This window comes from Hemitrygon akajei, chromosome 9 (genome assembly GCF_048418815.1).
Source record: "Hemitrygon akajei chromosome 9, sHemAka1.3, whole genome shotgun sequence".
Classification (NCBI taxonomy): Eukaryota; Metazoa; Chordata; class Chondrichthyes; order Myliobatiformes; family Dasyatidae; genus Hemitrygon; species Hemitrygon akajei.
Window position 1 is genome coordinate 155,138,013 of NC_133132.1, and position 26,555 is coordinate 155,164,567.

At 42.2% G+C, this 26,555-nt stretch overlaps 1 protein-coding gene across 4 annotated transcripts in view; it reads right to left on the reverse strand.

Moving 5' to 3' along the window:
* Nucleotides 1-26,555, reverse strand: part of LOC140733677 (nuclear receptor coactivator 7-like) — a 140,443-nt gene that overhangs the window by 93,672 nt on the left and 20,216 nt on the right. For 3 of the 4 annotated variants that reach the window (XM_073057351.1, XM_073057350.1, XM_073057353.1), the window contains exon 3: nt 3,732-3,791. The exons of the other annotated variant lie outside the window; for it this stretch is intronic. In XM_073057351.1, the coding sequence (XP_072913452.1) occupies nt 3,732-3,791 (60 nt within the window). The remainder of the gene's footprint in view (nt 1-3,731; nt 3,792-26,555) is intronic. 4 annotated transcript variants of the gene reach the window in all.

The following is a 26,555-nucleotide window of genomic DNA, read 5'->3' on the forward strand; positions in this document are numbered from 1 at the left end:
AGGAAGGAAAACAAAAATACTAGTCTGGCAATAGTAATTGTGCAGGATTCCCTAAAGGTTAATCTGCAAGCCGAGTCTGTGGTGAGGAAGGCAGATGCAATGTTAGCATCCATTTCATGAGGACTACAATATAAAAGCAAAGATGTAATGCTGAGACTTTATAAAGCAATGGTGAAGCTTCACTTGGAGTATTATGAGCAATTTTGGGACTCTATCTTAGAAAGGATGTGCTGAAACTGGAGAAGGGTTCAAAGGAGGTTCACGAAAATGATTCAAAGATTGAATGGCTTGTCATATGAAGAGTGTTTGATGGCTCTGGACCTGTATTCACTGGAATCGAATGGTAATATGCCTTGATAGAGGATGTTTCCTATGGTGGAAGTGTCTAAGATCAGAGGACACAGCCTCGGAATAGAGGGGCATCCTTTTAAAATGGAGATGAAGATGAATTTCTTTAGACAGAAAGTAGTGAATCTGTGGAATTCTTTGCCACAGGCAGCAGGGGGAGCCAAGGCTTTCTGTATATATAAGGCAGAAGATTCTTGATTCTTATGGGCAGCAGGCAGGATATTGAGGCTGAGAGGAAAATTGGATCAGCCATTATGAAATAGCTGACCAGACTCGATGGATTAAATGGCTTAATTCTGCTCCTATATCTTATGATCTAATGTCCAAAGCTGCCACATTATGGGAGTTTTATTGCCTTTAACACTGATGCACCAAGTTCCTTTTGTATCATACCTCAAATACCGGCATATTGTTGGTCATTTTCCACCCCTCCCCCGACATATTGCAATCACTCTGGATACATATGATATTCCAACTCATTTCAACAAGAGACAGAATTGTTTGCATAGTCACACAACCAAAGGAAGTGAAGGTCACATTCACATAATTATTAAAAATAGCATTCAATATATAAGTGATGACTTATTTCCCCAAATAGAAAAGCAAACAGCAGTGTAGAAAACTTATAGATAAAATAATTATTCAAACCTTTAATATTATCAGAATTACTGAAAACTAAAAATACTTCCAATCTTTTGTGCTTTGATTGCAAACTCCTATATTAATCACAGCCAACATGCAGTAAGCAAAAAAGCAAACTGTAAAGAAAATTTTCCTTGCAGGGAATGCAGAGTTCACTGGAATAATTCCTGCAATTTAAGGGATTTCCAACAGAAAGAGGTTCAAAAGACTTAAGTGCAATAAATATATAAGGATGAGATTTTACACAACTAACAGGTGATCCTCAGAAGCACCAATTATTTTTAAGTGATTATATGCACTAGATGCTGGAAAGCTGCTCCCATGAATGCAGAGTCTAGATCCATGGGAAAAGCTTCATAATCAGGGACACACTCTTCAGACATCTATGAGAAATTTCTTCTCTTGCACAATTGTCAAATTTTGAAACTCTGTTCAAGAGATTATGGATATTTAGGGGTTGAATATAATACAGATCGAGATCAACAAGTTTTTGGACACAAAGAAAATTGAAGGAATTGGAAAGGATGAAGTTGAAGCAGGTCTTAATCTTATCAAATAGTTAAACAGGCTTGATTGGTCAAACCCATATCTTATTTCACATACTTGGAGACTATTTAACCACGGTCAATTATCTAACTACACTGCATAAATACAATACTGAATTCCATTTTCCCCAGTTCACAAATTATACCAAACTTTAAGATTTTGGCTACATCTTAAATACTTAGTTTCTCACTGAATTATGGATTGTTCAGCGTTACATTAAAATGCAAGAACAACAGAATGGGAAGTGGTGTAAATAAGCAATGTAACTTTTCAAAACTATTAAAATGTGGTTGAGTGGAAAGTAGTCTATAACTCTTCCTAGAATATGAAACTGTGCCATCATCTACTATCTCCTAGAGCAAGACAGTGACCTTTTTCAACCTCCATCTGCACAAAACCTGAGAGGCAATGAAAATGTTCAGTATTAAACTCGTTAACAAAATGTGTAGATATATGATTAGTAGAGTGCTTTTTGCTCAAGGCCGATTCTGTAAACTTTCCAACAACTAGCAATGGACCATGTCAAACAATAGTTCCTTCCATGGTAGAAATCCATTTTTAAGAAAGGAAGTATCAAGGTTTTATTCAGGAGAATGATGATCCCAGGTGATTAGCAAAGGAGGCAGCAATAGAGTATGAACAATTAACAGTTTAACAAATAACTATTAACTAATGAACTATTATCAGGTTCTAAGAGGAAAGCTGAGCATTCACTAATACTGGAATTAAGGCTGTGGGAATGATAGACAAAAGCAGGTGAATTAAGAGAGAAAAGTAGGGAGTTCAGAATAATGAGGGGGGTGGGTAAAACTTCAGGAGAAACAATTCAAGAAGCTTTTGACTTAATTCCTTCAGTATGGCCATATATACCATGAAATTTTCCAGATAATTACTGAAATATTTTTTTACTAGTTCCAGTAATGTTTTATAATATGTACTTAATGATGAATATATATTTTCCCATTGATTGCCCACAGGTGATTTCAGAGTCAGAAAGAGTCAACTAAATCAACATTGTATGGAGTCATAGTTGACTGGAAAAAATGGCAGATTTCATTCACCAAAACCATGGTATCATAATAGTTAGCTCAACGCTATTACAGAGCCATGCTCTCCTCGTAACTGCATGGGTTTGCTCCAGGTGCTCCATTTTCCTCCCACATTCCAAAGATGTACAGATGGGTTAGTAGTTTAATTAGTCACATGGGTGTAAATGGGCAGCATGGGCATGTTACTTCCATCCTGTATTTCTAAATAAAAGTTTTAAAAATTAGAGTTCTCTCCTGGTGCTCAGTTTTCTTCCCACAGTCCACAGCTGGTAAATTAATTGGCCATTGTAAATAGTCCCATGATTAAGCTAGGGTTAAATTAGGGGTTGCTGGGCAGCACGGCTGGAACGGCCTGACAGACCTGTTTTGTGCTTTATTTCAATAAATAAACAAGCAACAAACAAACAATGAGCTTTTATAACAATCTGGTAATTCATTGGCACCAATACTGATCCAAATTTTTAATCTCTGATTAATAGAATTGAAATTCAAGTAACTGCTTTATGTCTCTGATTAACAGCCTGCACATCTGGATACTAGACTGGCAAATTAATCATTATGATACTAATAACCACTGAAGTGATAATTACAAAGTTAAATAATTATTGAGTCTTTAAATACTGTAGAAAAGGTAGTACAAGGAATTTACAAACATATTTAACAGGGAATTCTGGGCTTACCAAAATTTGACTGCACAGAGTTAAATGTGCTATTCTTTGCTAGGTATTACAGAGCATTTACTACTTTAAGTGTCCAGAAGTATGAATTGTTAGCGTATATCAGTCTCTTTAATTCTAATTGTAAACATTTAGACATACTGTATATCTCATAACTGCAGAAATCTTTCCAGTAATGCCTTTTATAGCAGTAACCTATTGGATCAAATGATCCAATATTTTAGATACAAACTTAGAAATTATGCACACATGCAACTGAAAATAAGTGCTCATAAAGTTGCTGAAATTAAAATGGATGGACTATGATCTCCAAGTTAAATTCATGTTATGTCAGCGCTTGCAGAAAATAAAGCCTATAGCAATGGCAGCTAAACGTACCATAAATCACCAGTGGTACAAAGTACTTGCTAATTGTCTACACATACAACATTTCCTCCCGAGGTCTTCCACCAATTTCTAACAAACTTACCAGTGCAGATTTAGTGAGAGGCTACAGAGAGAGACGTATGGGGACGTCATGTGAAGCAGCCTGAAAATAGTCAAAAAGTGATAAAAAATTTTAACTAAAATTTCTTCAACAGCGAATTGGATATACAACATGAGAAGCAACAGACACAAAATGCTGGACAAACTCAGCAAGTCAGGCAGCATCTGTGGAACTGAATAAACAGTAGTCAATGTTTTGGGCCAAGACCCTTCTTCAGAACTGGACGGAAGGAGGAAGACACTAGAATAAAAAGATGGGGGGAGAGTTGCTTAAAGGTAATAGGGGAAGCCAGCTGGATGTAAAGATAACGGGCTAGAGAGAAAGAAATCTGATTAGAGTGGGCCACAGGAGAAAGGATAAGGAGACCTGGGGGAAGTGATAGGCAGGTGAGAAGATGTAAGAGGCCAGAGTGGCTAATAGAAGAAGAAGGGAGAGGGAAGAAATTTTCTTTTTGAACAGAAGGAGAAATTGATATTAATGCCACCAGGTTGAAGGCTACCCAGATGGAATATAAGGTAACACATACAACAAGCTGGAGGAACTCAGCAGGTCAGACAGGTCCGACCCGCTGAGTTCCTCCAGCTTGATGTACGTGTTGCTTTGACCACAGCATCTGCAGTGCACTTTGTGGAATATAAAGTGTTGCTCCTCCACCCTGAGGATGGCCTCATCTTGACACAAGAGGAGGCCATGAACCAACATACAATAAGAATATGTCCTAAAAAAAAAGTCATGTTTGGTCATTTTATTGAATATTCCTGTGATGGCTGAAGGTACATTAGTAATTACAAAAAAGATTTTACTGGCACACCAGGAACTTTAATACAGAAAACATTTCCAAATCTCAATAGGATAAAGCCACATTACTACAACAATAAAGCAAAAAAAAATGCAATGACATGGCATTTTGGAGGACAGACACCAACTTTCCTTCCCACAGAATTTGAAAACTATCAAAAACAAAGGAATAGTGTTAAATTATTTTAAAGTGTTATGAAATATAAATATAAATTAATGAGGGAAGATTTAATAATCACTTCTCAATCAACAGTTCTACTCCATGTTAAGCTCGAGTACATAAACCTGGGAGTCTCATTTTGGGCAATCCAGACTTCACAATGAGGATAGTAAAAAATATTCTCCCCAGGTAAGTCATAAGGCATCTCCAATAAGGAGTAAATATTTATTAGCAAGCTGTGGCAAAAACCCAGCTATCAGCCTGACAGGTCTGTACAGCAATGGCCACAAAACTTGCATGATTGGTTTCCTTCATCCTAGCAATGAAGGTCTCCACTTTTCCCTATAACACACAGCTGTAAAATAGAGCCAGAAAAACCAACTTGGTGAGGAGGAGGAGGAGGAGGAGGAGGAGGAGAAAGAAAAGGACAATTTAAAAATATTTGAATATAGAACATAGAAGAGCACAGCACAGGAACAAGCCCTACAGCCCACAATATTGCACCAAACCAGCTAAAAACACTCAAACACTAATCCCTCTTACCTAAACAATGTCCATAACCCTCCATCTTCCATATATCATCGTGCTTATCCAAACATCTCTTAAAAGCTTTTAATATATTTTCTTCTAACACCACACCAGGCAGTGCATTCCAGGCATCCACTACTCTCTGAATAAAAAAATTGCCCCTGACATCCCCTTTGAACCTATCACAATAGTCATTTGTTACATTATTTTCACATAGAAGCAAAGGCTATGCATGGTAGACATTGACATCAAATACTATGCAGATGCTGAAAGTCAAGATGAATAAAAACAATGTCGTCAGGAGTTCTGTACCATTTGATTCCAAATCCAAACTCTCTGCCAGGTGGAAAGAGGATAAATTAACAAATTGTGGTATCATGTGAAGAGACAACACAGCAAGAAACAGCCTGGTTTAATATTTTAATCAGGAGGTGCAGCCAGCACTCTGTGGTCTGGAATATTTTAATATGACACAGATTAAATCATTGAGAACTATAAACGTTTATCAACACAATAAAAAACTCTTATTCTCCAACACATATTACTGTGAATGACAGAAAGCAAACTATCCTGGGACAGGCATGGGAGGTGGAAATCAATGTAGATTTTCTTTGCTGGCTAATGTCCCCTAAATAACATTGAAGGAGTCAGAATTTAGCTGGGATACTAATAGTCCTTGACAATATTTACTTTAAGTTCAGATATTCACTATCTAATGTCAGACATGAAGGGTTTCTATTCAGTTCCAAAGCATGGGGAGAAATCAATCACTGTGGATCTGCATCTCAAGATTACAGTAGGCACTGCTGTAACAAATGAAACAAAAAAAGTGATAGGAAGAGATGGATAGGAATTGGATTATTTGCAGGAGGATGACAACTGTGAATTTTCTTTTTAGCATATATTTAAAATTCTGCAAGACTGAATTCTACTGCATTTCTGAAGCCAAAGTAAGAGGAATAAAGTATTGGACTGCCAGAAGCTAATCAAAAGCATTAATGATCTGCAGATCTTCTGTCTTTAAATCCTCAATTCATCCTCACTGGGTTTTGAATGCCAGAATATGCACATTCCATGAAGTACCGTGGTAAACCAAGAGGGGAGAGATTGTGACAGTGACACATGCAGTGATATCTCCCCTTCCCCCAACCCAGAGACCTCTTTGGTTACTCTGACTGTAATATTCTGAATGCAGGACAAACCATTCTAGTATGCTAGAGGCACTTGCTCTATCAGTCAGGTTGTGTACTATGCATTTGGATTACATATGCTCAGTGAAAGAGTAAGCAGGTGTTGTTATTTTAATTGGATTCTTTATTAAGGACCTGGGGACTGACAAAACAAAGCATAATATTGTGTTAAAATCTAAGTCTAGAAAACTAGCAGATTAAAGAAACCAGTTATTAATGAAGAAATTAAGTATTAGAGGAGAATATATACACAAAAATCTGTTTGCTTTTCTGTCAAAAAGTAAATAGGCAGAATTATTTTAGCAGTACAAACCTGAGCTTAAAGGCACATAAGCAGAACCCAGTTGTTTTGAATATGCATCCAAATATGTGGAAGTACTGCAGGGCAATTTTGTGCATTCAGCCCTAATCCATATAAGGCAGGGGTTCCAAACACTGGGGTCCATAGACTCCTCGGTTAATGACATAAAGAAGGTCAGGAAGCCCTGTCCTTCTATGTATCTATACAGGTGTTTCTAGTACAATATTGTTGTACCTGTCTCAACCACTCTGGCAGTTCATTCCATACACTCACTATGCTTTGAATTCTAAAGTTGCCCGTCATGTTCATTTCAACCTATCTCCCCTCATCCCAAATCTACGCTCCTTAGGTTTGGACCCCCCTACTCCCAGAAAAGAATGCTACCATCCACCTTATCTTTCCCCCTCATGATTTTATAAACCTTTTTAAGGTCACCTCTCATTTATTCCTTGGGAGTGTAAGAAAAGAATAAATACCTAGCCTGGCCAACTGCTCCCTATAACTCAGGCCCTCTAGTCCTAGCAACATTCTTGTCACTCTTTTCTACACTCTTTCTAGTTTAACCATGTCTTTCCTATAAAGACAACCAAATCTGTACACAGTACTCTAAATGCAGCCAATTAACTTGTAAAACTTGAACATAATGTCCCAACTCCTATGCTCAGTGCCTTGACTGATGGCAGTCAATATGCTAAACACCTTTTCACCAACTATCTGTGATATTGCTTTCAACAAGTTATGCACTCGCACTCCTGGGTCCTTCCATTCTGTTACGCCCCCTAGTGCCCTGCCATTCATAATATAAGTCTTATGCTGGTTTAACTTTCCAAAATGCATCGCTTAACACTTATCTGTACTGAAATCTATTTGTCACTTCTCAGCCCACTTCCCCAAGATCCTTCTCAGTATTCTATGATAATCTTCTTTACCATCAACAATACTTCCTAATTTTGACACCTGTATTCTTATTGATCAAGTCTTGAGCATGTGTCCAAATGATTTATATAATGAATGAACAACAAGGATCCCAACAACAACCACTGCGGCACACAACTAGTCATAGGCCTCCAATCCAACAATCTTCAACCACCACACCCTTATTATGAATCCTCTCCCAGGATTCCATGGGACCTTCCAAACCAGCCAACCATGTGGGACATTGTTGAAGGCCTTGCTGAAATCCAAATAAGACAGCATCTGCTGCTTAAACTTTGGTTATCTCTTCAAAAAATTCCAAAAGGTTCATCGAGCATGCATAAAGCCAAGATGACTCCTAATCATATTCTGTCTATTCAAATGCTGGTAGATCCTGTCGGTCAGAATTTCTTCCTGTAACTTCCCCATTACTGATCTTAGGCTGACCATCCTGTAGCTCCCTGCCTTGTCCTTGATAATTTTCTTAAATAATGGAATATTAGCCACTTTTCAGTCTTTGGGAACTTCACCAATGGCTAACGATGAAGCAAAAATCTCTGTAAGGTCCTCTGCAATTTCTCCCACAAAGTCCAAAGATACATACAGTCAGACCCTGGGACTTATCCACTTTAATGAACTGTAAGGCAGCATGCACCTTGTCCCTGGTAGTATGAATGCCTTCAAAAACATCTCCACCTGTTTCCCTTGAGCAATCATAATTTTCCCCTCAACAAACATCAAAGAGAAATACTCATTAAAAATCCCACCCATCTCTGACAGCTCAAGATATCAGCAAGCCCTGCTGATTTCTAAGGGGACTTACTCTCTCCCTAGCTGCCTGTTGTTATTTATAGCTAAAGAACCTCGTGGGATTTTCCTTAACCTTCCCTGCCCAATTCATCACACATTCCCACTTTGCCTTCCTTATTTCCCTCTTCAGTGTATTCTTAATCTTTTTTATAGTCATCAATGGATTCACTTGTCCCCAACCTCCTGAACCCGTGTACGGTTCCTTCCTTTTTACAACCAGAGCCTCACTCATCAGCCAAAGTTGCCCTTTCACCCTGGAACATGCTCATTTCTATTCACTCCTACTCCTTCAAACAGGCTCATGTGAGAATTTAGCTAATTCCCCCAAAATTAACCCTGCTCCAGCTTAGTACCCTGATTTGTGGACCTGTCCTATCCTTTTCCATCACAATCTTAAATCAAATAGAATTATGGTCACTAGATCCAAAGTGCTCCTTAACTGCCACTTCAGTTACTTCCCCTGCCTTTTTCCCTACTAGAAGTTCAGTATTATAACCTCCAGAATATATTGACTCAGGAAGCTATCCTGGACACATTTTACAAACTACCGTATATCTGTGCAGGCCCTTAACAGTCTGGGTTGTCCAGCTAATACCAGGGAAATTAAAATCTCCTACTAACACAACTCATTTGTTCTTACAACTATGAGCAATTTCTTTACACACCTTTTCAAGTTCCCACTTTCTACTGATGGGTGTATAATAAAGCCCCACTCCCCTTTTCATTTCAAAATTCTACTCATAATGATCTCACTGGATGATCTTACAAGTATGTAGCATGCCAAGGAAGACCGTCATATACAGCAGCCATCATCAGAGTGGACTGAGTCAGAGTGGGATGGCTTTGGCTCAATCAGGCTTCGGCGAGAAACAGGCAGAGGCGAGGGTAGGTTCCGGTAAGTTTCTGTTTTTCTTTTTTTTTGTTCAGACTAGAGAATATGCCAGGCAGGATGTTGGAAAGCTCCTCTTGCAGGATGTGGGAAGTCAGGAAGACCTCCGGTGTCCCTGACAACGATATCTGCAAGAAGTACATCCAGCTGCAGCTCCTAACAGACCGCGTTAGGGAACTGGAGCAGGAGCTGGATGACCTCCGGATCATTCGGGAGACTGAGCAGTTCATAGATATGTAACACTTACCCAAAAGGCTGGTATATGTCTAGGGGAAAAAGAGATCCAGCCACACACCAACCCACCTCCCGTACACGCAGGTGCTGTGAGAATCGAGTTTATGCCTCGCGCCCCGCCGGCAGTATCAAACTCACAACAAATACCGTTATGAAATACACTTTAAAGAGTTTACTAAAATTAAAAGAGTATTAGGCAGTACAATATATATATATATATATATATACAAGAAAAAAACAAAAGGCGCCAACTTATCAAAGTTCAGTCAGTTTAGTGCACATCGGTGGAGCTCATCCAGCGAACCATTCGACTCCTCGGTGGTCGTCCTCCCGAAACTCCCACTTCGGACTCCCCGGTGGTCTCCCGAGCGCACGTCCTCCTTCCTCGGCGTCTCCCTCCGGACTCCCCAAGCCCGCGCAACCCCTCCCCCAAGTTCCCAGCCTCACAAAACACAATAACATTCCCCATTGATTAACAAATGAATACAATTACCATATCAGCCATTCTAAAGCGAAACAACGGCAAGAGAAACTTTTAACAGACAAAGAAGCATTCCTACTCGTAACAAACCAAAGAAGCCCTTTTTAGTAACATACACAGGACATTGTACAGATAGTAGCTTCCAGGAGGTAGTTACACCTAAGGAACAGGGCACAGGTAATTGAGTTACCGTCAGGCAAGGGAAGAGGAAAAGGCAGGTAGTGCAGGGTTCCCCTGTGGCCATTCCCCTCCAAAACAGGTATACTGATTTGGATACTGTTGGGGGTGATGGCTTACCTGGGACAAGCTGCAGCAGCCGTATCTCTGGCACTGAGTCTGATTCTGCAGTGCAGAAAGGAGGGAGGAAGAAGAGGAGAGTGGTAGTGATAGGGGACTCCATAGTCAGGGGTACAGACAGGAGATTCTGTGGTCGTGACAGAGACTCCCGGATGGTTTGTTGCCTCCCAGGTGCCAGGGTCAGGGATGTCTCTGATCGTGTGCACAGCATTCTGAGGTGGGAGGGTGATCAGCCAGATGTCGTGATACACATCAGTACCAATGACATAGGTAGAAAGAGTCAGGAGGTCCTGAAGAGTGAGTACAGAGAGTTTGGTAGGAAGTTGAAAAACAGGACCTCGAGGGTAGTAATCTCCGGATTGCTGCCTGTGCCACGTGCCAGTGAGGATAAGAGTAGGATGCTCTGGCAGATGAACACGTGGCTGAGAAACTGGTGTAGGGGGCAGGGTTTCACATTTCTAGATCATTGGGACCTCTTTGGGGCAGGTGGAACCTGTACAAGAGAGACAGGTTACACCTGAACTACAAGGGGACCAATATACTTGCAGGGAGGCTTGCTAGTGTTATTGGGGAGGGTTTAAACTAGATTTGCAGGGGGATGGGAACCAGAGTGCCAGAGTAGATAGTGGAACGGGGGTAAAAATAAATGATGTTAGTAGTTCATGCAAAGTCACAAATAGTAAGGTTGTGTGTGGTGATAATGATCTTCTGAGGTGTGTGTATTTCAATGCAAGGAGTATTGTGGGAAAGGCAGAAGAGCTGAGGGCCTGGATTGACACATGGAATTATAACATCATAACCATTACTGAAACTTGGCTACAGGAGGGGCAGGATTGGCAGCTCAATGGTCCAGGGTTCCGATGTTTCAGACCTGATAGAGGCAGAGGGATGAAGGGCGGGGGGGGGGGGGGGGGTGACTTTGTTAGTCAGGGAAAATATTACAGCAGTGCTTCGGCAGGACAGATTAGAGGGCTTGTCTACTGAGGCCATATGAGTGGAGCTGAGAAACAGGGAAGGTATGACCACATTAATAGGGTTGTATTATAGACCACCCAATAGTCAGCAAGAATTGGAGGAGCAAATCTGCAGAGAGATAACAGACAACTGCAGGAGACAGAAAGTTGTAATAGTAGGGGATTTTAATTTTCCACACATTGATTGGGACTCCCATACTGTTAAAGGTCTAGATGGGTTAGAGTTTGTAAAATGGGTTCAGGAAAGTTTTCTAAATCAATATATAGATGTACCAACTAGGGAGGATGCAATATTAGATCTTCTATTAGGAAATGAGTTAGGGCAGGTGACGGAAGTGAGTGTAGGGGAACGCTTTGGTTCCAGTGATCATAACGTCATTAATTTCAACTTGATCACGGATAAAGATAGACCTGGTCCTCGGGTTGAAGTTCTAAACTGGAAAAAGGCCAAATTTGAAGAAATGCAAAAGGATCTAAAAAGCATAGATTGGGACAGGTTGTTTTCTCTGGCAAGGATGTGATTGGTAAGTGGGAGGCCTTCAAAGGAGAAATTTTGAGAGTGCAGAGTTTGTATGTTCCTGTCAGGGTTAAAGGCAAAATGAATAAGAATAATGAACCTTGGTTCTCGAGGGATATCGGTACTCTGATAAAGAAGAAGAGAGAAATGTCTAACATGTATAGGCAACAGGGAGGAAATAAGTTGCTTGAGGAGTATAAAAAGAGTAAGAAAATACTTAAGAAAGAAATCAGGAGGGCTAATTGGTCCTCTTGAAGATCAGAGTGGTCTGCTATGTATGGAACCAAAGGAAATGGGAGAGATATTAAATGGGATTTTTGCATCTGTATTTACTAAGGAAACTGGAATGGAGACTATGGAAACAAGGCAAACAAGTAGGGAGGTCATGGAACTTATACAGATTAAAGAGGAGGAGGTGCTTGCTGTCGAGGCAAGTCAGAGTAGATAAATCCCCGGGACCTGACAGGGTATTCCCTCGGACCTTGAAGTATTCCCTAGTGTTGAAATTGCAGGGGCCCTGGCAGAAATATTTAAAATGTCGATATCCATGGGTCAGGTGCTGGAGGATTGGAGGATAGCTCATGTAGTTCCATTGTTTAAAAAAAGCTCAAAAAGTAAGCCGGGAAATTATAGGCTGGTAAATTTGACATCGGTAGTAGGTAAATTATTCGAAGGAATACTAAGAGATAGGATCTACAAGTATTTGGATAGACAGCGACTTATTAGAAAAAGTCAGCATGGCTTTGTGTGTGGTAGGTCATGTTTAACCAATCTATTAAGAGTTTTTCGAGGAAGTTAGCAGGAAAGTGGATGAAAATGTTGTATACATGGACTTCAGTAAAGCCTTTGACAAGGTCCCGGATGGGAGGTTAGTTAGAAAGATTCAGTCGCTAGGTATACATGGAGAGGTAGTAAATTGGATTAGACATTGGCTCAATGGAAGAAGCCAGAGAGTGGTAGTGGGGATTGCTTCTCTGAGTGGAGGCCTGTGACTAGTGGTATGCCACAGGGATCAGTGCTGGGTTCATTGTTATTCGTCATCTATATCAATGATCTGGATGATAATGTGGCAAATTGGATCAGCAAATTTGCTGATGATACAAAGATTGGAGGTGTAGTGGACAATGAGGAAGGTTTTCAAAGCTTGCAGAGGGATTTGGACCAGTTGGAGGAATGGGCTGAAAAATGGCAGATGGGAGTTTAATGCGGACAAGTGTGAGGTATTGCACTTCGGAAGGTCAAGCCAAGGTAGAACATACGAGGTAAATGGTAGGACATTGAGGAGTGCAATAGAACAGAGGGATCTGGGAGTACAGATACATAATTCCCTAAAAGTGACGTCACAAATAGATAGGGTCGTAAAGAGAGCTTTTGGTACATTGGCCTTTATAAATCAAAGTATTGAGTATAAGAGTTGGAATGTAACGGTGAGGTTGTATAAGACATTGGTGAGACCGAATTTGGAGTATTGTGTGCAGTTTTGGTCACCTAATTACAGGAAGGATATTAATAAGGTTGAAGGTTTACAAGGATGTTGCCGGGACTTGAGAAACTGAGTTACAGAGAAAGGTTGAATAGGTTAGGACTTTATTCCCTGGAGCGTAGGAGAATGAGGGGTGATTTGATAGAGGTGTATAAAATTATGATGGGTATAGATAAAGTGAGTGCAAGCAGGCTTTTTCCACTGAGGCTAGGGGAGAAAAAACTAGAGGTCATGGGTTAAGGGTGAAAGGGGAAAAGGTTAAAGGGAACATTGGGGGGGGCTTCTTCACACAGAGAGTGGTGAGAGTGTGGAATGAGCTGCCAGATGAAGTGGTGAATGCGGGCTCACTTTTGAAATTTAAGAAAAACTTGGACAGATATATGGATGAGAGGGGCTTGGAGGGATATGGGCCAGGTGCAAATCAGTGGGACTAGGCAGAAAAATGGTTCGACACAGCCAAGAAGGGCCAAAAGGCCTGTTTCTGTGCTGTAATGTTCTATGTCATCCCTAAGCACTCTTTTATGTCCTCCTTAGATAGGCAATACCACCTCCTCGTTTACACCTGTACCTCTGTCACACATAGAATATACTGGAATACGGTCCTGCCAGCCCTGCCCTTTTCTCAGCCACGTTTCTGTTATGGCTATATAAAATCCCATTCTCCAGACCCAATCCACACTTTGAATTTATCCACACACACACACACAGAGCAAAAGAGCAGCTCACAGAATACTTCCAAATCCAAAATCTCAATACCTTTTAGTAATTATCCTACACCACATGTCAATTCTTCCCCAATCTTTTCCCGCAAATTCAATTGCTCAGATTGATCTAGGCAAAAATGTTGCAAGAACAGAAAGATTAGGTGATAGATAATTCTGTTTTGCTCATGAGTCAAACTCCTCAATAACTTAAATCTGAATTCACATTGCACACTAGATTTTTAAAAAACTCCACATTTATACTCTTCACATTCCACCAAACAGTAGCAAATTAATCAAATTAAATGATTTCAGATGGTTATAATTGAGAATGATATATTCAAAACTCAGAAAAATCTGATAAACTGCAGATTCAAGAAATATTAAAATATTGACTGAAGGTTAAAAAAAAATCTTAATTATATTATTTAATGACAAACTTAAGTGGGATGAACAACATGGCCTTTCAAATAACTGAATGCAGACAATACGGTCAAATGTAAACACAAAATAAAAAGCATGCCATATAAAATGCAAAATTGTTTAAAAACTGAAACTTGCTCAGTTTAAACTCTGCCGCATAATTTAAAACGGTGAAATCCACAATTACTGTTCTTGGTCGTAATTAGATATTGTAACTGCTCTGAGAAATGCACAAATGAAGCTCAAGGGTATATATGTTGTTATATTATGATTTTATTTAATACTCAAACCTGTACATAAATACTTAGGAAAGGGCCCAAAGGGCAACTGGAAACAATGATACAATTGTCCAGGTTAATGATTGATACATTAGGGCATAAGCAAAACACAGAGGAAACAGGTTAACTTTAAAACTAACATAAATTACAAGGAATTACTGTGCTAAACTACACAAACTAAAGGAAAAAAACGAACCTAGTTAGCAATCCTAATAAAATCAGTAGAACAAGCAAATTTGCATATGTTTTTTAAATGGGCAAACTAGAGCAATCTTTGTAATTTGATGACAGTACAGTTACAGCCAGATCTGGGATCCACACACACAAAAAGCTGCAGAAACTAAGCATGTCAGGCAACATCAATGAAAATGAATAGACAATTGATGTTTCAGGCCGAGACCCTTCATCAGAAAAGGGGGAAGATGCCAGAATAAAAAGATTGGGGGGGGCGGGGGAAAGGAGAAGGAGGACAAGTTGGAAGGTGATTGTTGAAGCCAGGTGGGTGGGGAAGGTAAAGGGCTGGAGAAGGAGGAATCTGATAGGAGAGGAGAGTGGACCATGGGAGAAAGAGAAGAAGGAGGGGCACCAATGGGAGGTGATGGTCAGGTGAGGAGAAGAGGTAGGAGGCCAAGTGGGGAATGAAAGAAGGAAGAGGGGAAAAGCAAAATAAAGAAAAAAATTAGTGAAAGGAGAAATCGAGATTCATGCCACAAAATTGGAGGTTACTTAAACAGAATACAATGTGTTTCTCCTTCACCTTGAGAGTGGCCTCATCGTGGCAAAAGAGTAGGCCATGGACTGACATTCAGAATGGGTATGGGATATGAATTTAAATGGTTAGCCATTGGGAAATAACACTTATGCCAGAGGGAATTGATGCACCATCAATAACTCTTGGAGACGGGAGGCGAACGATAGGCTTTTATTAGCAGCAAGAGACCACCACACAACATCCTGGAGACTGAGGGAGGAGCAGTGCCTCCAATCGCCTTTATACAGGGGTCTGTGGGAGGAGCCACAGGAGCAGTCAGCAGAGGGGCGTGTCCAGACAGGTCTATGTCGTTTACCACAGGAGTGAAGGTGCTCGATTATGTCCAATCTCACTAATGTAGAGGAGGCTGAATTGAGAGCACCAGATACAATATACAACCCCAACAAATCTGATGGGTTGCCTCACCTAGAAGTACTGTTTGGGGCCCCGAAAGGAGGTGATTGGGCATGCCGAGCATCCCTGCCACTTGCAGGGATGGAGATTAGTGCGGAGGGACGAATCGACAAGGGAGTCGCAGAGGGAGTGATCCCTGCGGAGAGTGGGGGGGGGGGAGAGTAAAGATGTGTTTGGCAGTATAATCATGATGAAGATGGCAGAAGTTGCTGAGAATGATGGGTTGGATGTGGAAGGTGAAGGAGGAGGGTATCTCTTCACCTCCAAAGAAAAGGGTTTCCCCTCCTCCACCATTGACACTGCTCTCACCCACATCTCCTCCATTTCCCAGATGTCTGCACTCACCCCATCTTCCTGCAGCCTTAACAGCGACAGAGTCCCTTCCATATCCAACACATCACACTCTGCAACTTCCACCATCTTCAACAGTATCCAACCATCAAATACATATTTACAGCCACCCCCACTCCACTTTTATTGGAGTATAAAAGTATAAATTTTAAACTTGCTATTTGCTATGCATGTACCCAATTTAGTAGGACAATGAAATCCTAAAAATGTAGAAGACAATGGTGTGTTAATGAGTGGTAGCTAAGAGATGTAGATTAGAACATGATTAAGTCACGAAATCTTAAGAATGTAGAAGACAATGGTGTGTTAATGAGAGGTAGCTAAGAGATGTAGATTAGAACATGATTAAGTCAATTGGTAGAAACAATGGTGGCAAGATGTACATGTGGTACGTGTGATACGCAACTATAGACCAATTACATATGCTAATGCAACTGGACCAGGAGATTGCTATAAAAAATGCTGTGTCCGAGGATCGGGGGGGGGGGGGGGGGGGGGGGCAATCAGCGGCTAGCTCAATGACTGTCTCAGCTTTGATTTGCAAATTAAAGTTTAACCCTTCTCGAAGAATCTTCTGCGTCTCTTGGTCATTTGTGAGGCACGAGAAACCACGACAAAAAAAAACCGGAAAGAGACCCGCGGAATGGAAACGACAGATTGGGGACGCTTCCCAGTCCTCTAGGGACGCCCATAAGGCTAACAGAATTAAGGCTGCACCCAAACAAAAGGTAAGCGCTTTTTGCGACAATTTGGACTAAGAATTCTGTTGGCTTTGGGGAGGCCTTGGAGTCTCAGAAGTGTGGAACCACTGCCGAAGGGTCTCTCCGGTCCAAAGAATCTGGCAGAATTGGGGGTTAACAGAGGAGGCTCAGAGGATTGATCAAGAACACTGCAGTGCAAGTACAAATAAGTTAATAAGAAGTTAAGAAAAATTCCAAGTGGTGTTGGTAAATCCCTGTGGGTACCGCTTCGTATGAAACGAAGGGCTGAACGGGCAGGGAAAAGAAAAGAAAATAGAATAGAATTAGAGTAGAAAATCCTTGTGGATACCGCCTTAAGAGATAAGGGTCTGAACAGGCGAGGTGCAAAGAGCAAGTTCTGTGGGTACCGCTCTGAATAGAGGTCTGCACAGGCAGAACAGAATAGACTAGGCATAGAATTAGAGTAAGTTAAGTTAAGAAAAAGTCCACGTCGTGTTGGTAAATCCCTGTGGGTACCGCTTTGTATGAAACGAAGGGCTGAACGGGCAGGGAAAAGAAAATAGAATAGAATTAGAGTAGAAAATCCTCATGGATACCGCCTTAAGAGATAAGGGTCTGAACAGGCGAGGTGCAAGGCAGAACAGAATAGGAAACAAGGACAGTCCAATATATAGTTTAAAGCGCTGGTAGATAGACGATAGACTAGGCATAGAATTAGAGTAAAAAAATTATCCAGTAAACGAACTGTGAATCTCTGAAATACCTTAAAAGAGAGAATAACATGACAGGTAAAGGAACGGCAGTAGAGATTCTGAGCAAAAAATTCCTGATAAATAAATATGAGATCACAAAAACTTCAGAAAAATGGGAAAAAAGAACCAAAAACCTGGTCACAAAGTGGCCAAGAGAAGGAACGTTTGATGTAAGTTTGTGCGAAGAAATGGAGGGACTAATTAAAAATTACAAACCAAAAGATAAATCTAAGAAAAGAGGGCAAAAAAGAGAACGAGAAATGGAAATGCTAAAACTCTTCAGAATGGAGGGAGAAAGGCTGAGGAGGACAGGTAGAATATTGATTACAAGCGAGGAAAACACTAAGGTGCTGGAGAAACTGCCTGTTAGAGGAAGGTACAGTGAGAAGCTGGCTTCAGATCCGTACCCGGATGTGAAAGAAGCAGAAAGACCCCCTCCCTATAATGAGGAAGGAACCCCTAAGCAGTGCCCCCTGCTGACGGGAACAGTAAACATGCAGGGAGAAGTCCAAGTTTGGGATAATGAGGGGGGAAAAAAACAATACGAGAAGGAAAAAGCGGCAATATGGAAGGAGATACAGGCAGAAAGGATAAAGGTGGAACAGGCACAGAGAGAAATGGAAGAAGGGATTGAACGGATGAAATACTTAAGAGAGGAAAAGGAGTATGAGGAGTATCGGTTATACTATAGAAATAAACAGACTAGAGAAGAAAGTGGCTCATCAGGGCAGGAAGAGATGAGGCATTCAAGAAGAGGTGGAAAAAAGATAGAAGATGAGAGTCTTGGAGAAACACAGGAGAGAAGGGAATCAAGCACGAGTAAGGGTCATGAGGAGTCCCTGCCACAGGTGTACAGACACGGACAGAAAGAAAGAGAAGGTGACTCATTGGAAGAGCAAGAGTTAAGTGGAAAGAGAGAGGATGCGAGAATTTGTGGGGAAGAGGTAGGAGGCAGAAGCCTAGAAGGACAGAAGGAGGCGGGAGAGGAGCAACTTGCGGAAGTAGAGAGAGAGCTAGATAAGTTACTGAGAGGGGATTGCCAGAAGAGATGCGAAAAATACTCCAGGGGCCAACCAAGTATTGAATCAAGACAGAAAGGAAGGACTCCACAGGGAGACCGAGGGAAGAAGAGGACCCTGGAGACATTTGTGTGGGAGGCAGTAAAGGCACACCCTGAGACAGACGGGGAGTCAGGTGAGGAGGAGAGCCAGGGCAGGTGGGAAGAAGGAGGAAGAATGATGCCGTTGTTAGTAAAAGGATCAGGACAAATGCAGTATATCCCTTGGGGATCCCAGGACCTAGAAGGGCTGAAAAACACTCTGCACAATCTACATGAAGCAGCAGGGAAATGGATTAGAGCCTTTGAAGAAGAAACAGCGGGACGATTATTGGCTATGGGAGATTTGAAGGCACTGTTGATAAGGTTAATGGGAACCTCCAAATTTAACAAACTAATGGAAATGGCTGGCATAATAAACTCGAACGACCCAAGAACTGATGGAGATGGGTTTGACAGAGTGAGGCAGAGGGTATGGCAGGCCCTCAGAAAGCTTTATCCACCCAAAGTGTACCCCAAAGCCTTAAAAGGGGATCCACTGGGAGACACTGAAAACCCAGCAGCCTACGTAGAAAACCAGTTGAAAAGGTGGAGACTGGAGACTGAGCAAGAGGTGGAGAATAGCTTATTTATGACCTCACTGTTCCGACATAGCATTTTGGATGCAATGCCTCCACAAGTAAAATCCAAACTGGAGGAAGTGGTTGGGCTGACGTCAATGACCCCACAAGAATTTAGCGACCATGTAGTCCATGCGGTTGAAAAATACCGGAAAGACAAATGAAGGTTGGCTGAGCAGCAGGAAGAGGTGCAAAGAAAGTTAATACAAATGCAGCTCGAAGAACTCAAAAAGAAAGAAAAAGAGAAAAACAAAAAGATGCTGCCAGCAACCACCAGTTCGAGTACAGCCATCGAACTGGACAAAGCACTGCTATATGGAGGGACCGATCATACTGTAAGACAAGGGCTGGAAAACCCCATGCCAATAATTATCTTTGGGGGAACATTCCCACAAATGCCCTATCAGGAACAGACTAAATTCAAACAGCCCAGACAGGACTGGAAGTCCCAAGGAGGGGGACAGAGGAGCTATGGGCAGAGGGGACCAGTGAGGAAACAGGGGGGAAGAGAGGTAGAGAGATTGTGCTGGGAATGTAATCAGCCAGGTCACATGAGAAGATATTGTCCGTTTACACTATGGCCTGTCACACACCAGCAGGAACCAATAAGAAGGGAACCAAAGTTTAGCCAAGGACCAGCCCCCACAGGCCCAAGTGGACCTGTGAACCCCTATGCGAGGTATTAGGGGTGCCCTGAGAACTTGAGTGGGAAGGGACATTACCCAATGATAACAAGGGAGGCAGATGAGGAACCCATTGTTCAGGTTATGTTAGAAGGGCAACTGACACCAATGATGATAGATACTGGAGCCATGTACACTTGTGTACAGCCACAGTATGCCCTTCACCTTCCCATGTCAGGAAAGTTTATTAAGACGGTAGGGTTCTCGGGGAAAACACAGTTGACACAGTGCACGGCTCCAGTGCGGTTGAGAATGGGAAATAAAGAAATTGTTTTGCCGGTGCTAGTATTTAAAGGAACTCCGATTAATTTGTTAGGCAGAGATGCCTTATTGAAATTGGAATTAAAATTAGAATGCACCAGAAATGGGCTGAGTGTGGAAAGAGCAGGGGCTCAATTGATAGTACAAGAAGACAAGAAGGCTAATGTCTTTTGGATAGGAGACATCGCAGATCAGATTCAGGAAACCTGGGAAAAATGGAAAAAGGGTGTGCAGGTTATATCACCCAGGGCTGTAATGCCCAAATCTGAGCTACATTGTACAGTGATTTTTGACGAGACTCAGAACAGGGAGTTAGAGGAGAAATGGCACCTGGAGGTATGTATCCAACAGCACCTGGAAGGGGAGGCTGTGATAATTGGAAAGCAAGGGACAGCTTTACAAGTTAAGTGGAACACCTTTTTAGAAAAATGGTACAGGATACCAGAGGCTGCGCCCCACGTAATGTTGTTGGTAAATAAGGGATATCAGTCTAAAGACTTAGGACCTTTAGTTAAGAGTGCTGAAACCGTAACAGTGTGGAGGAAAATCACGCCAGAGGTGTGGATATCAGAAGACAACAATTGCATTAAAATAATGGTAAGTGTAGATATGGTAGGGACAGTGAGAGAGGTCGAAATAACTCCCCAACCACACATGCCCTTGCTGGGAAAGGAAAGAGGCCAGCAGAAAGATAAAATGTTAGATGAGTTGCTGTCTATTCTGTGGTCACAGCATGACACGGACGTAGGGAAAATAAAAACAGCTAGTCCAGTGGAAATAAAGCTGAAAAGGGGAGCAATTCCACCCAGGAGACCACAATACCCTCTAAGACCAGAAGCAGAAGAGGGAATAGCATCGACAGTGCAGGGGTTGCTTGAAATAGGAGTGCTTAAAAGAACAATCAGTCCATGCAATACCCCATTGCTGCCGGTCTTAAAAGCAGATAAATCTAAGTGGAGATTGGTGCATGATTTGCAAGCGGTAAATAATGTGGTAGAGGACTGGCCAGCGGTAGTCCCCAACCGACACACGCTTTTGACTAATGTTCCACCAGAAGCAAGTTACTTTTCAGTGATTGATTTGTGTTCGGCTTTCTTCAGCATTCCTCTAGCCGATCAGTGTCAGTATTTGTTCGCATTTACTTACAGAGGTGCTCAGTGTACCTATACCAGAATGGCGCAAGGATTTAAACATTCACCACAAATTTTTAATCAGGTATTGAAGGCAGACCTAGAGGGCATGCCATTGGAAAGTACATTGTTACAGTATGTGGATGACCTGTTGATTTGCTCCCACAGCAAGGAACAGTGTGAGCAGGACACTATAACTCTGTTAGAGAAGCTAGCGCACGGAGGACATAAAGTATCCAAAAAGAAACTGCAATTTTGCACGCAGCAAGTGGAATACTTAGGCAGGGTAATATCCAAGGGAGTGAAGGCGATAGCACCAGATCAGATTGAGGCAATAACTAAGGCCTCCAAACCCCAGACTGTAGGGCAGATGATGACGTTTTTGGGAATGGCAGGGTACAGCTCAGATTGGATAGGAGAATATGCTGAGATTGTGGCACCTTTGAGAAAGATAATGAAAGAAGCAGGACATACAAATTTGAAGAACGGCTTACAGTGGAATGGAGAGGCGGAGATAGTTTTCAATACTATTAAGCAGGAATTGCAGTCAGCACCAGCATTAGCTTTGCCTGACTACGAGAAGGTTTTTTATTTGTATGTATCCAACCGACAGGAGGGTTATGTCACAGCGGTTCTAACACAAGAGACAGGCACAGGAAAAGCAAAGCAGCCGATAGCATACTACAGTACGAGACTAGATGAGGTGGCTCAGGGGTATCCACCCTGTTATCAGGGATTGGCGGCGCTGTACTATGCATATGAAAAGGCATCATCTGTAACCCTGGGCTATCCTGTGACTCCGTACACACACCACAAAGTAGCAGAATTGCTGGAAAGAGGGAAATTTGTGCTGACGCCAGCCAGGATAGCAGCGTTATCAGATGCTATTGACATTTCCAGACATAACTATACAGAGATGCACTACCAGTAATATAGCCGATTTTGTCCCTTTAGACTATGAAGGAGAACCCCATGATTGTGTAGGGAAGACGATGGCATTTGCCAAATTGAGAGCAGATTTACGGTCAGAACCACTAGAGGATGCAGATAAAAAGGTTCTGTTCGTAGATGGCTCTTGTTATAGGGACGATGATGGAAATCATGCAGGGTTCTCAGTAGTGCAGCAGGATCAGTCGAGCTATAAGATTATTAGGATGGAGTCCTGTCCCCAACCGTGTTCAGCCCAACTAGCAGAAATCAAAGCCCTGACAGCTGCGTGTGAAATGATGGAAGGTGAGAAAGTAGACATCTATACTGATTCGGCATATGCTCATGGAGTATGCCATTTGTTTGGGGCAGTGTGGAAGCAGAGAGGTTTTTAAAAAAGTAGCGGAGATCCCATACAACATTGTCAGCAAATTCTAGACTTAATAAAAGCCATAATGAAACCTAAAGCATTGGCTATAGTAAAATGCCAGGCACATAAAAAGGGAAATGATGTAATAACAAAGGGAAATCAAGCTGCGGACGAGGCAGCCAGAAAAGCGTCTGGATGTACATCAGCTGTCATTGCCCCCCAGGTAAGCCTAACTCCAGAACCTGAGGTAGAGGACCTAATTGAAATACAAGGTAAGGCAACTTTGGCAGAACAGACAATGTGGAGAAAAAGGGGGGCCAAGCAGAACCCGGAAGGCTTGTGGAGCACGGAAGACGGTTTGTTAGTAGCACCCACCCCTCTACTGACGATTCTGATTTCAGAAGCGCATGGGATGGACCATTGTGCAAGGGGGGAAGTGATAAAGAAAATAAAGAAGGATGGTTTTTGGTCACTTTATTTACAGGCTTCAGTGGACTTTGTCTTGTCACAGTGCAAGGTATGCGCACAGAATAATGTTCGGAAGGGAATTACAACCCCAATAGGTCACATTCCTGTACCTGAAGGACCATTTAAACATCTAGTGATCGATTACGTAGACATGATAAAGACAGTGAGAGGGAAAAGATGCATGCTGGTAGTAATTGATCGATTTAGCAGATGGGTGGAAGCGGTACCTTCAAGAGATCAAGGGGCAAAGACAGTGGTAATATTTCTGACAAATGAAGTGATCCCAAGGTTTGGAATACCTACAGAAGTTAGCTCAGACAATGGTTCAGCTTTTATCCAGAAAGTGGTCAAACTGGTACTACAGGCGCTGAGGATAAAGCAAAGATTTGGATGTGTATACCACCCTCAGTCGCAGGGTATGGTAGAGAGAATTAATGGAACCCTGAAAGCCAAACTAAACAAAATTTGTGCAGACACTAAACTTAATTGGGTCGATGCTTTACCGTTAGCATTGATGAGTTACCGCATGCAAACTAATCGAGTGATATGCCTGACACCGCATGAGATGCTCACTGGGAAGCTATCATACCTGTGATAGGGGTAAGCAAAAATGTTGAATGGATATACTACAATCAACAGAGGTTCATCAACTACACCGATGATGCACTGGAGGCCTTAGGGCAACAACTAGATGCAACTAGCAGGGTGGTGTGGCAAAACAGACAGGCACTGGATTGGCTTTTGGCAGAAAAAGGGGGTGTGTGTGTAATGTTTGGAGAACAATGCTGCACTTTCATACAGAACAATACTAGCCCAGAAGGGTCTTTCACCAGAGCAATGAATAAATTAAAGAATCTGCGGACAGAGGTCAAACAGAATGCAGGGTTCGGACATCAGTTTTTTGATTGGTTAGAAAGTAGACTCGGAGGATGGGGAGCATGGCTGACTAAAATAGCAATAACTGTCAGCATTATATTGCTGAGCTGTGCGCTTGTGCTGTGCTGTTTTCTTCCTTGTCTCAAATCTCTTGCAGTGCATGCTGCAACCAAACAATTTCCAATGCTCGTGGCAATTGCTGAAGCAAGCTTAGTGAAGAAAGAAACACCGAAAATGTATCATTACAGCCTACAACACCTGCAGGATGAACAAGAGCAAAACGACAGTGTGGGAGTGGATTGTAAGGGCTGCCGAGTCTTTTTCCCTGTCTCAGATACAGAGGGACAGGTTTTTGGATCAGCGGCCCAGGGTAACAGGGAGAGAATACTTTGAGGTCTTGGCGCAGAAAATTATAGTTTAACCCGAGATTTGGGAATAAGTGCTTGAGTTTATTGGGGCTTTTGTGCGCAGACTCTTAAGTCTTTTCTCTGTGTGAGACCCTCTGGGTCTCAAAGGGGGGATATATTGGAGTATAAAAGTATAAATTTTAAACTTGCTATTGCTATGCATGTACCCAATTTAGTAGGACAATGAAATCCTAAAAATGTAGAAGACAATGGTGTGTTAATGAGAGGTAGCTAAGAGATGTAGATTAGAACATAATTAAGTCACGAAATCTTAAGAATGTAGAAGACAATGGTATGTTAATGAGAGGTAGCTAAGCGATGTAGATTAGAACATGATTAAGTCAATTGGTAGAAACAATGGTGGCAAGATGTACATGTGGTACGTGTGATACACAACTATAGACCAATTACATATGCTAATACAACTGGACCAGGAGATTGCTATAAAAAATGCTGTGTCCGAGGATCGGGGGGGGGGGGGGGGGCAATCAGCAACTAGCTCAATGACTGTCTCAGTTTTGATTTGCAAATTAAAGTTTAACCCTTCTTGAAGAATCTTCTCCGTCTCTTGGTCATTTGTGAGGCACGAGAAACCACGACACTTTCTGCAGGGATCACTCCCTCCACGATTCCCTTGTCCATTCATTCCTCCCCACTAATCTCCCTCCTAGCACATACCTCCACCCCTACCTCCACTCATGGCCTCAAACAGTCCTTCCAGGTGAGACAACACTTCAGCTGCAAATCTGTTGGGGTCATCTATTGGATCCAGTGCTCCCAATGCTGCCTCCCCTACATTGGTGAGACCCGGCATAAATTGGGAAAGGGTTTTTTTTTATAGACTTTCACTCCATTCAGCAAAAGCCAAATTTTCCAGTGGCCAACTTTTTAAATTCCTTTCCCATTGTCATTCCGACATGTCAGTTTATGTTCTCTTCTGCCACGCTGAGGCCACTCTCAGGGTGAAGGAGAGACCTTATACTCTTCTAAGCTGAAGCATGAACATTGATTTCTCTTTCTAGTAATTTTTTTCTTTCCCCCTCTCCCTCCCCTCTTCTTCTACTCCCCATCCTGGCCTCATCTCTCTTCTCCTCACCAGCCTATCAGCTCCCCCAGGGTCCCCTCCTCCTTCCCTTTCCCCCATGTGTCACTCTCCTCTCCTATCAGACTCCTTCTTCTCCAGCCTTTACCTTTCCCACCCACCTGGCTTTTCCCCATCAGCTTCCGGCTTTCCCTCCCTTCCTCTTTCCACACATTTTATTCTGGTGTCTTCTGCCTTCCTTTCCAGTCCTGAAGAAGGTCTGAGCCTGAAACGTTGACTGTTTGTTCATGTTCATAACACTGTCTGAGCTTGTAAGTTCTGCCAGCTTCTTGTGGGTGCTGGTCTGGATTTCTGGCATCTGCAGATATCTTGTGTTCTGAATATGGGATGATGTTTTGCCTGACTGCAGTGTCTATGGCAAGAAGTTAGTGTCTCAGGTTATCAGATAAGAGATTAAGGACTGAGACAACAAAAGATTTTTTTAAAATTCAGAGACTGATGAATCTTTCTATCACAGAGATCTGTAGAGGTCGTAGGCTTTGCATTGATCAGGGCCAAATATGGATGTTGCATAGTAGCTGTATAGGTGAGCCAGGGCCCATGCAGTAGGCATCCCTGCGCATGCAGCTGATGAATCCAAAGGAACAGCAGACACCGTTAGTTTAGCACCAGCGACATTGCAGGATTTGCCAGTCAGCACTGAACTCAACTTAGGGTCTCCAGCTGTGGATTTGCCTCAGGATTTACTCCTGAAGCCTTCGCCATTACTGGGTATAGCTGCAAAGCAGCAGAGGTTTAATACCAGAGATTTTCTTCTCCTAGATGAGCTACCAACCACGGCTGATGAGCCCATCTGCCCAAAGCAACTGGTTTTAAAGTGCCAGTAGCCTTTACCCCTTCTCCTGTCAGTAGAAACTGTTCCGCCAAGCTTGGTCACCAAACTATTGGGAGCTTTAACCCACTGTCTCTTGTGGCTATGACAATCGTAGGAACCTCTGTAGAGGTAAGACACTGAAT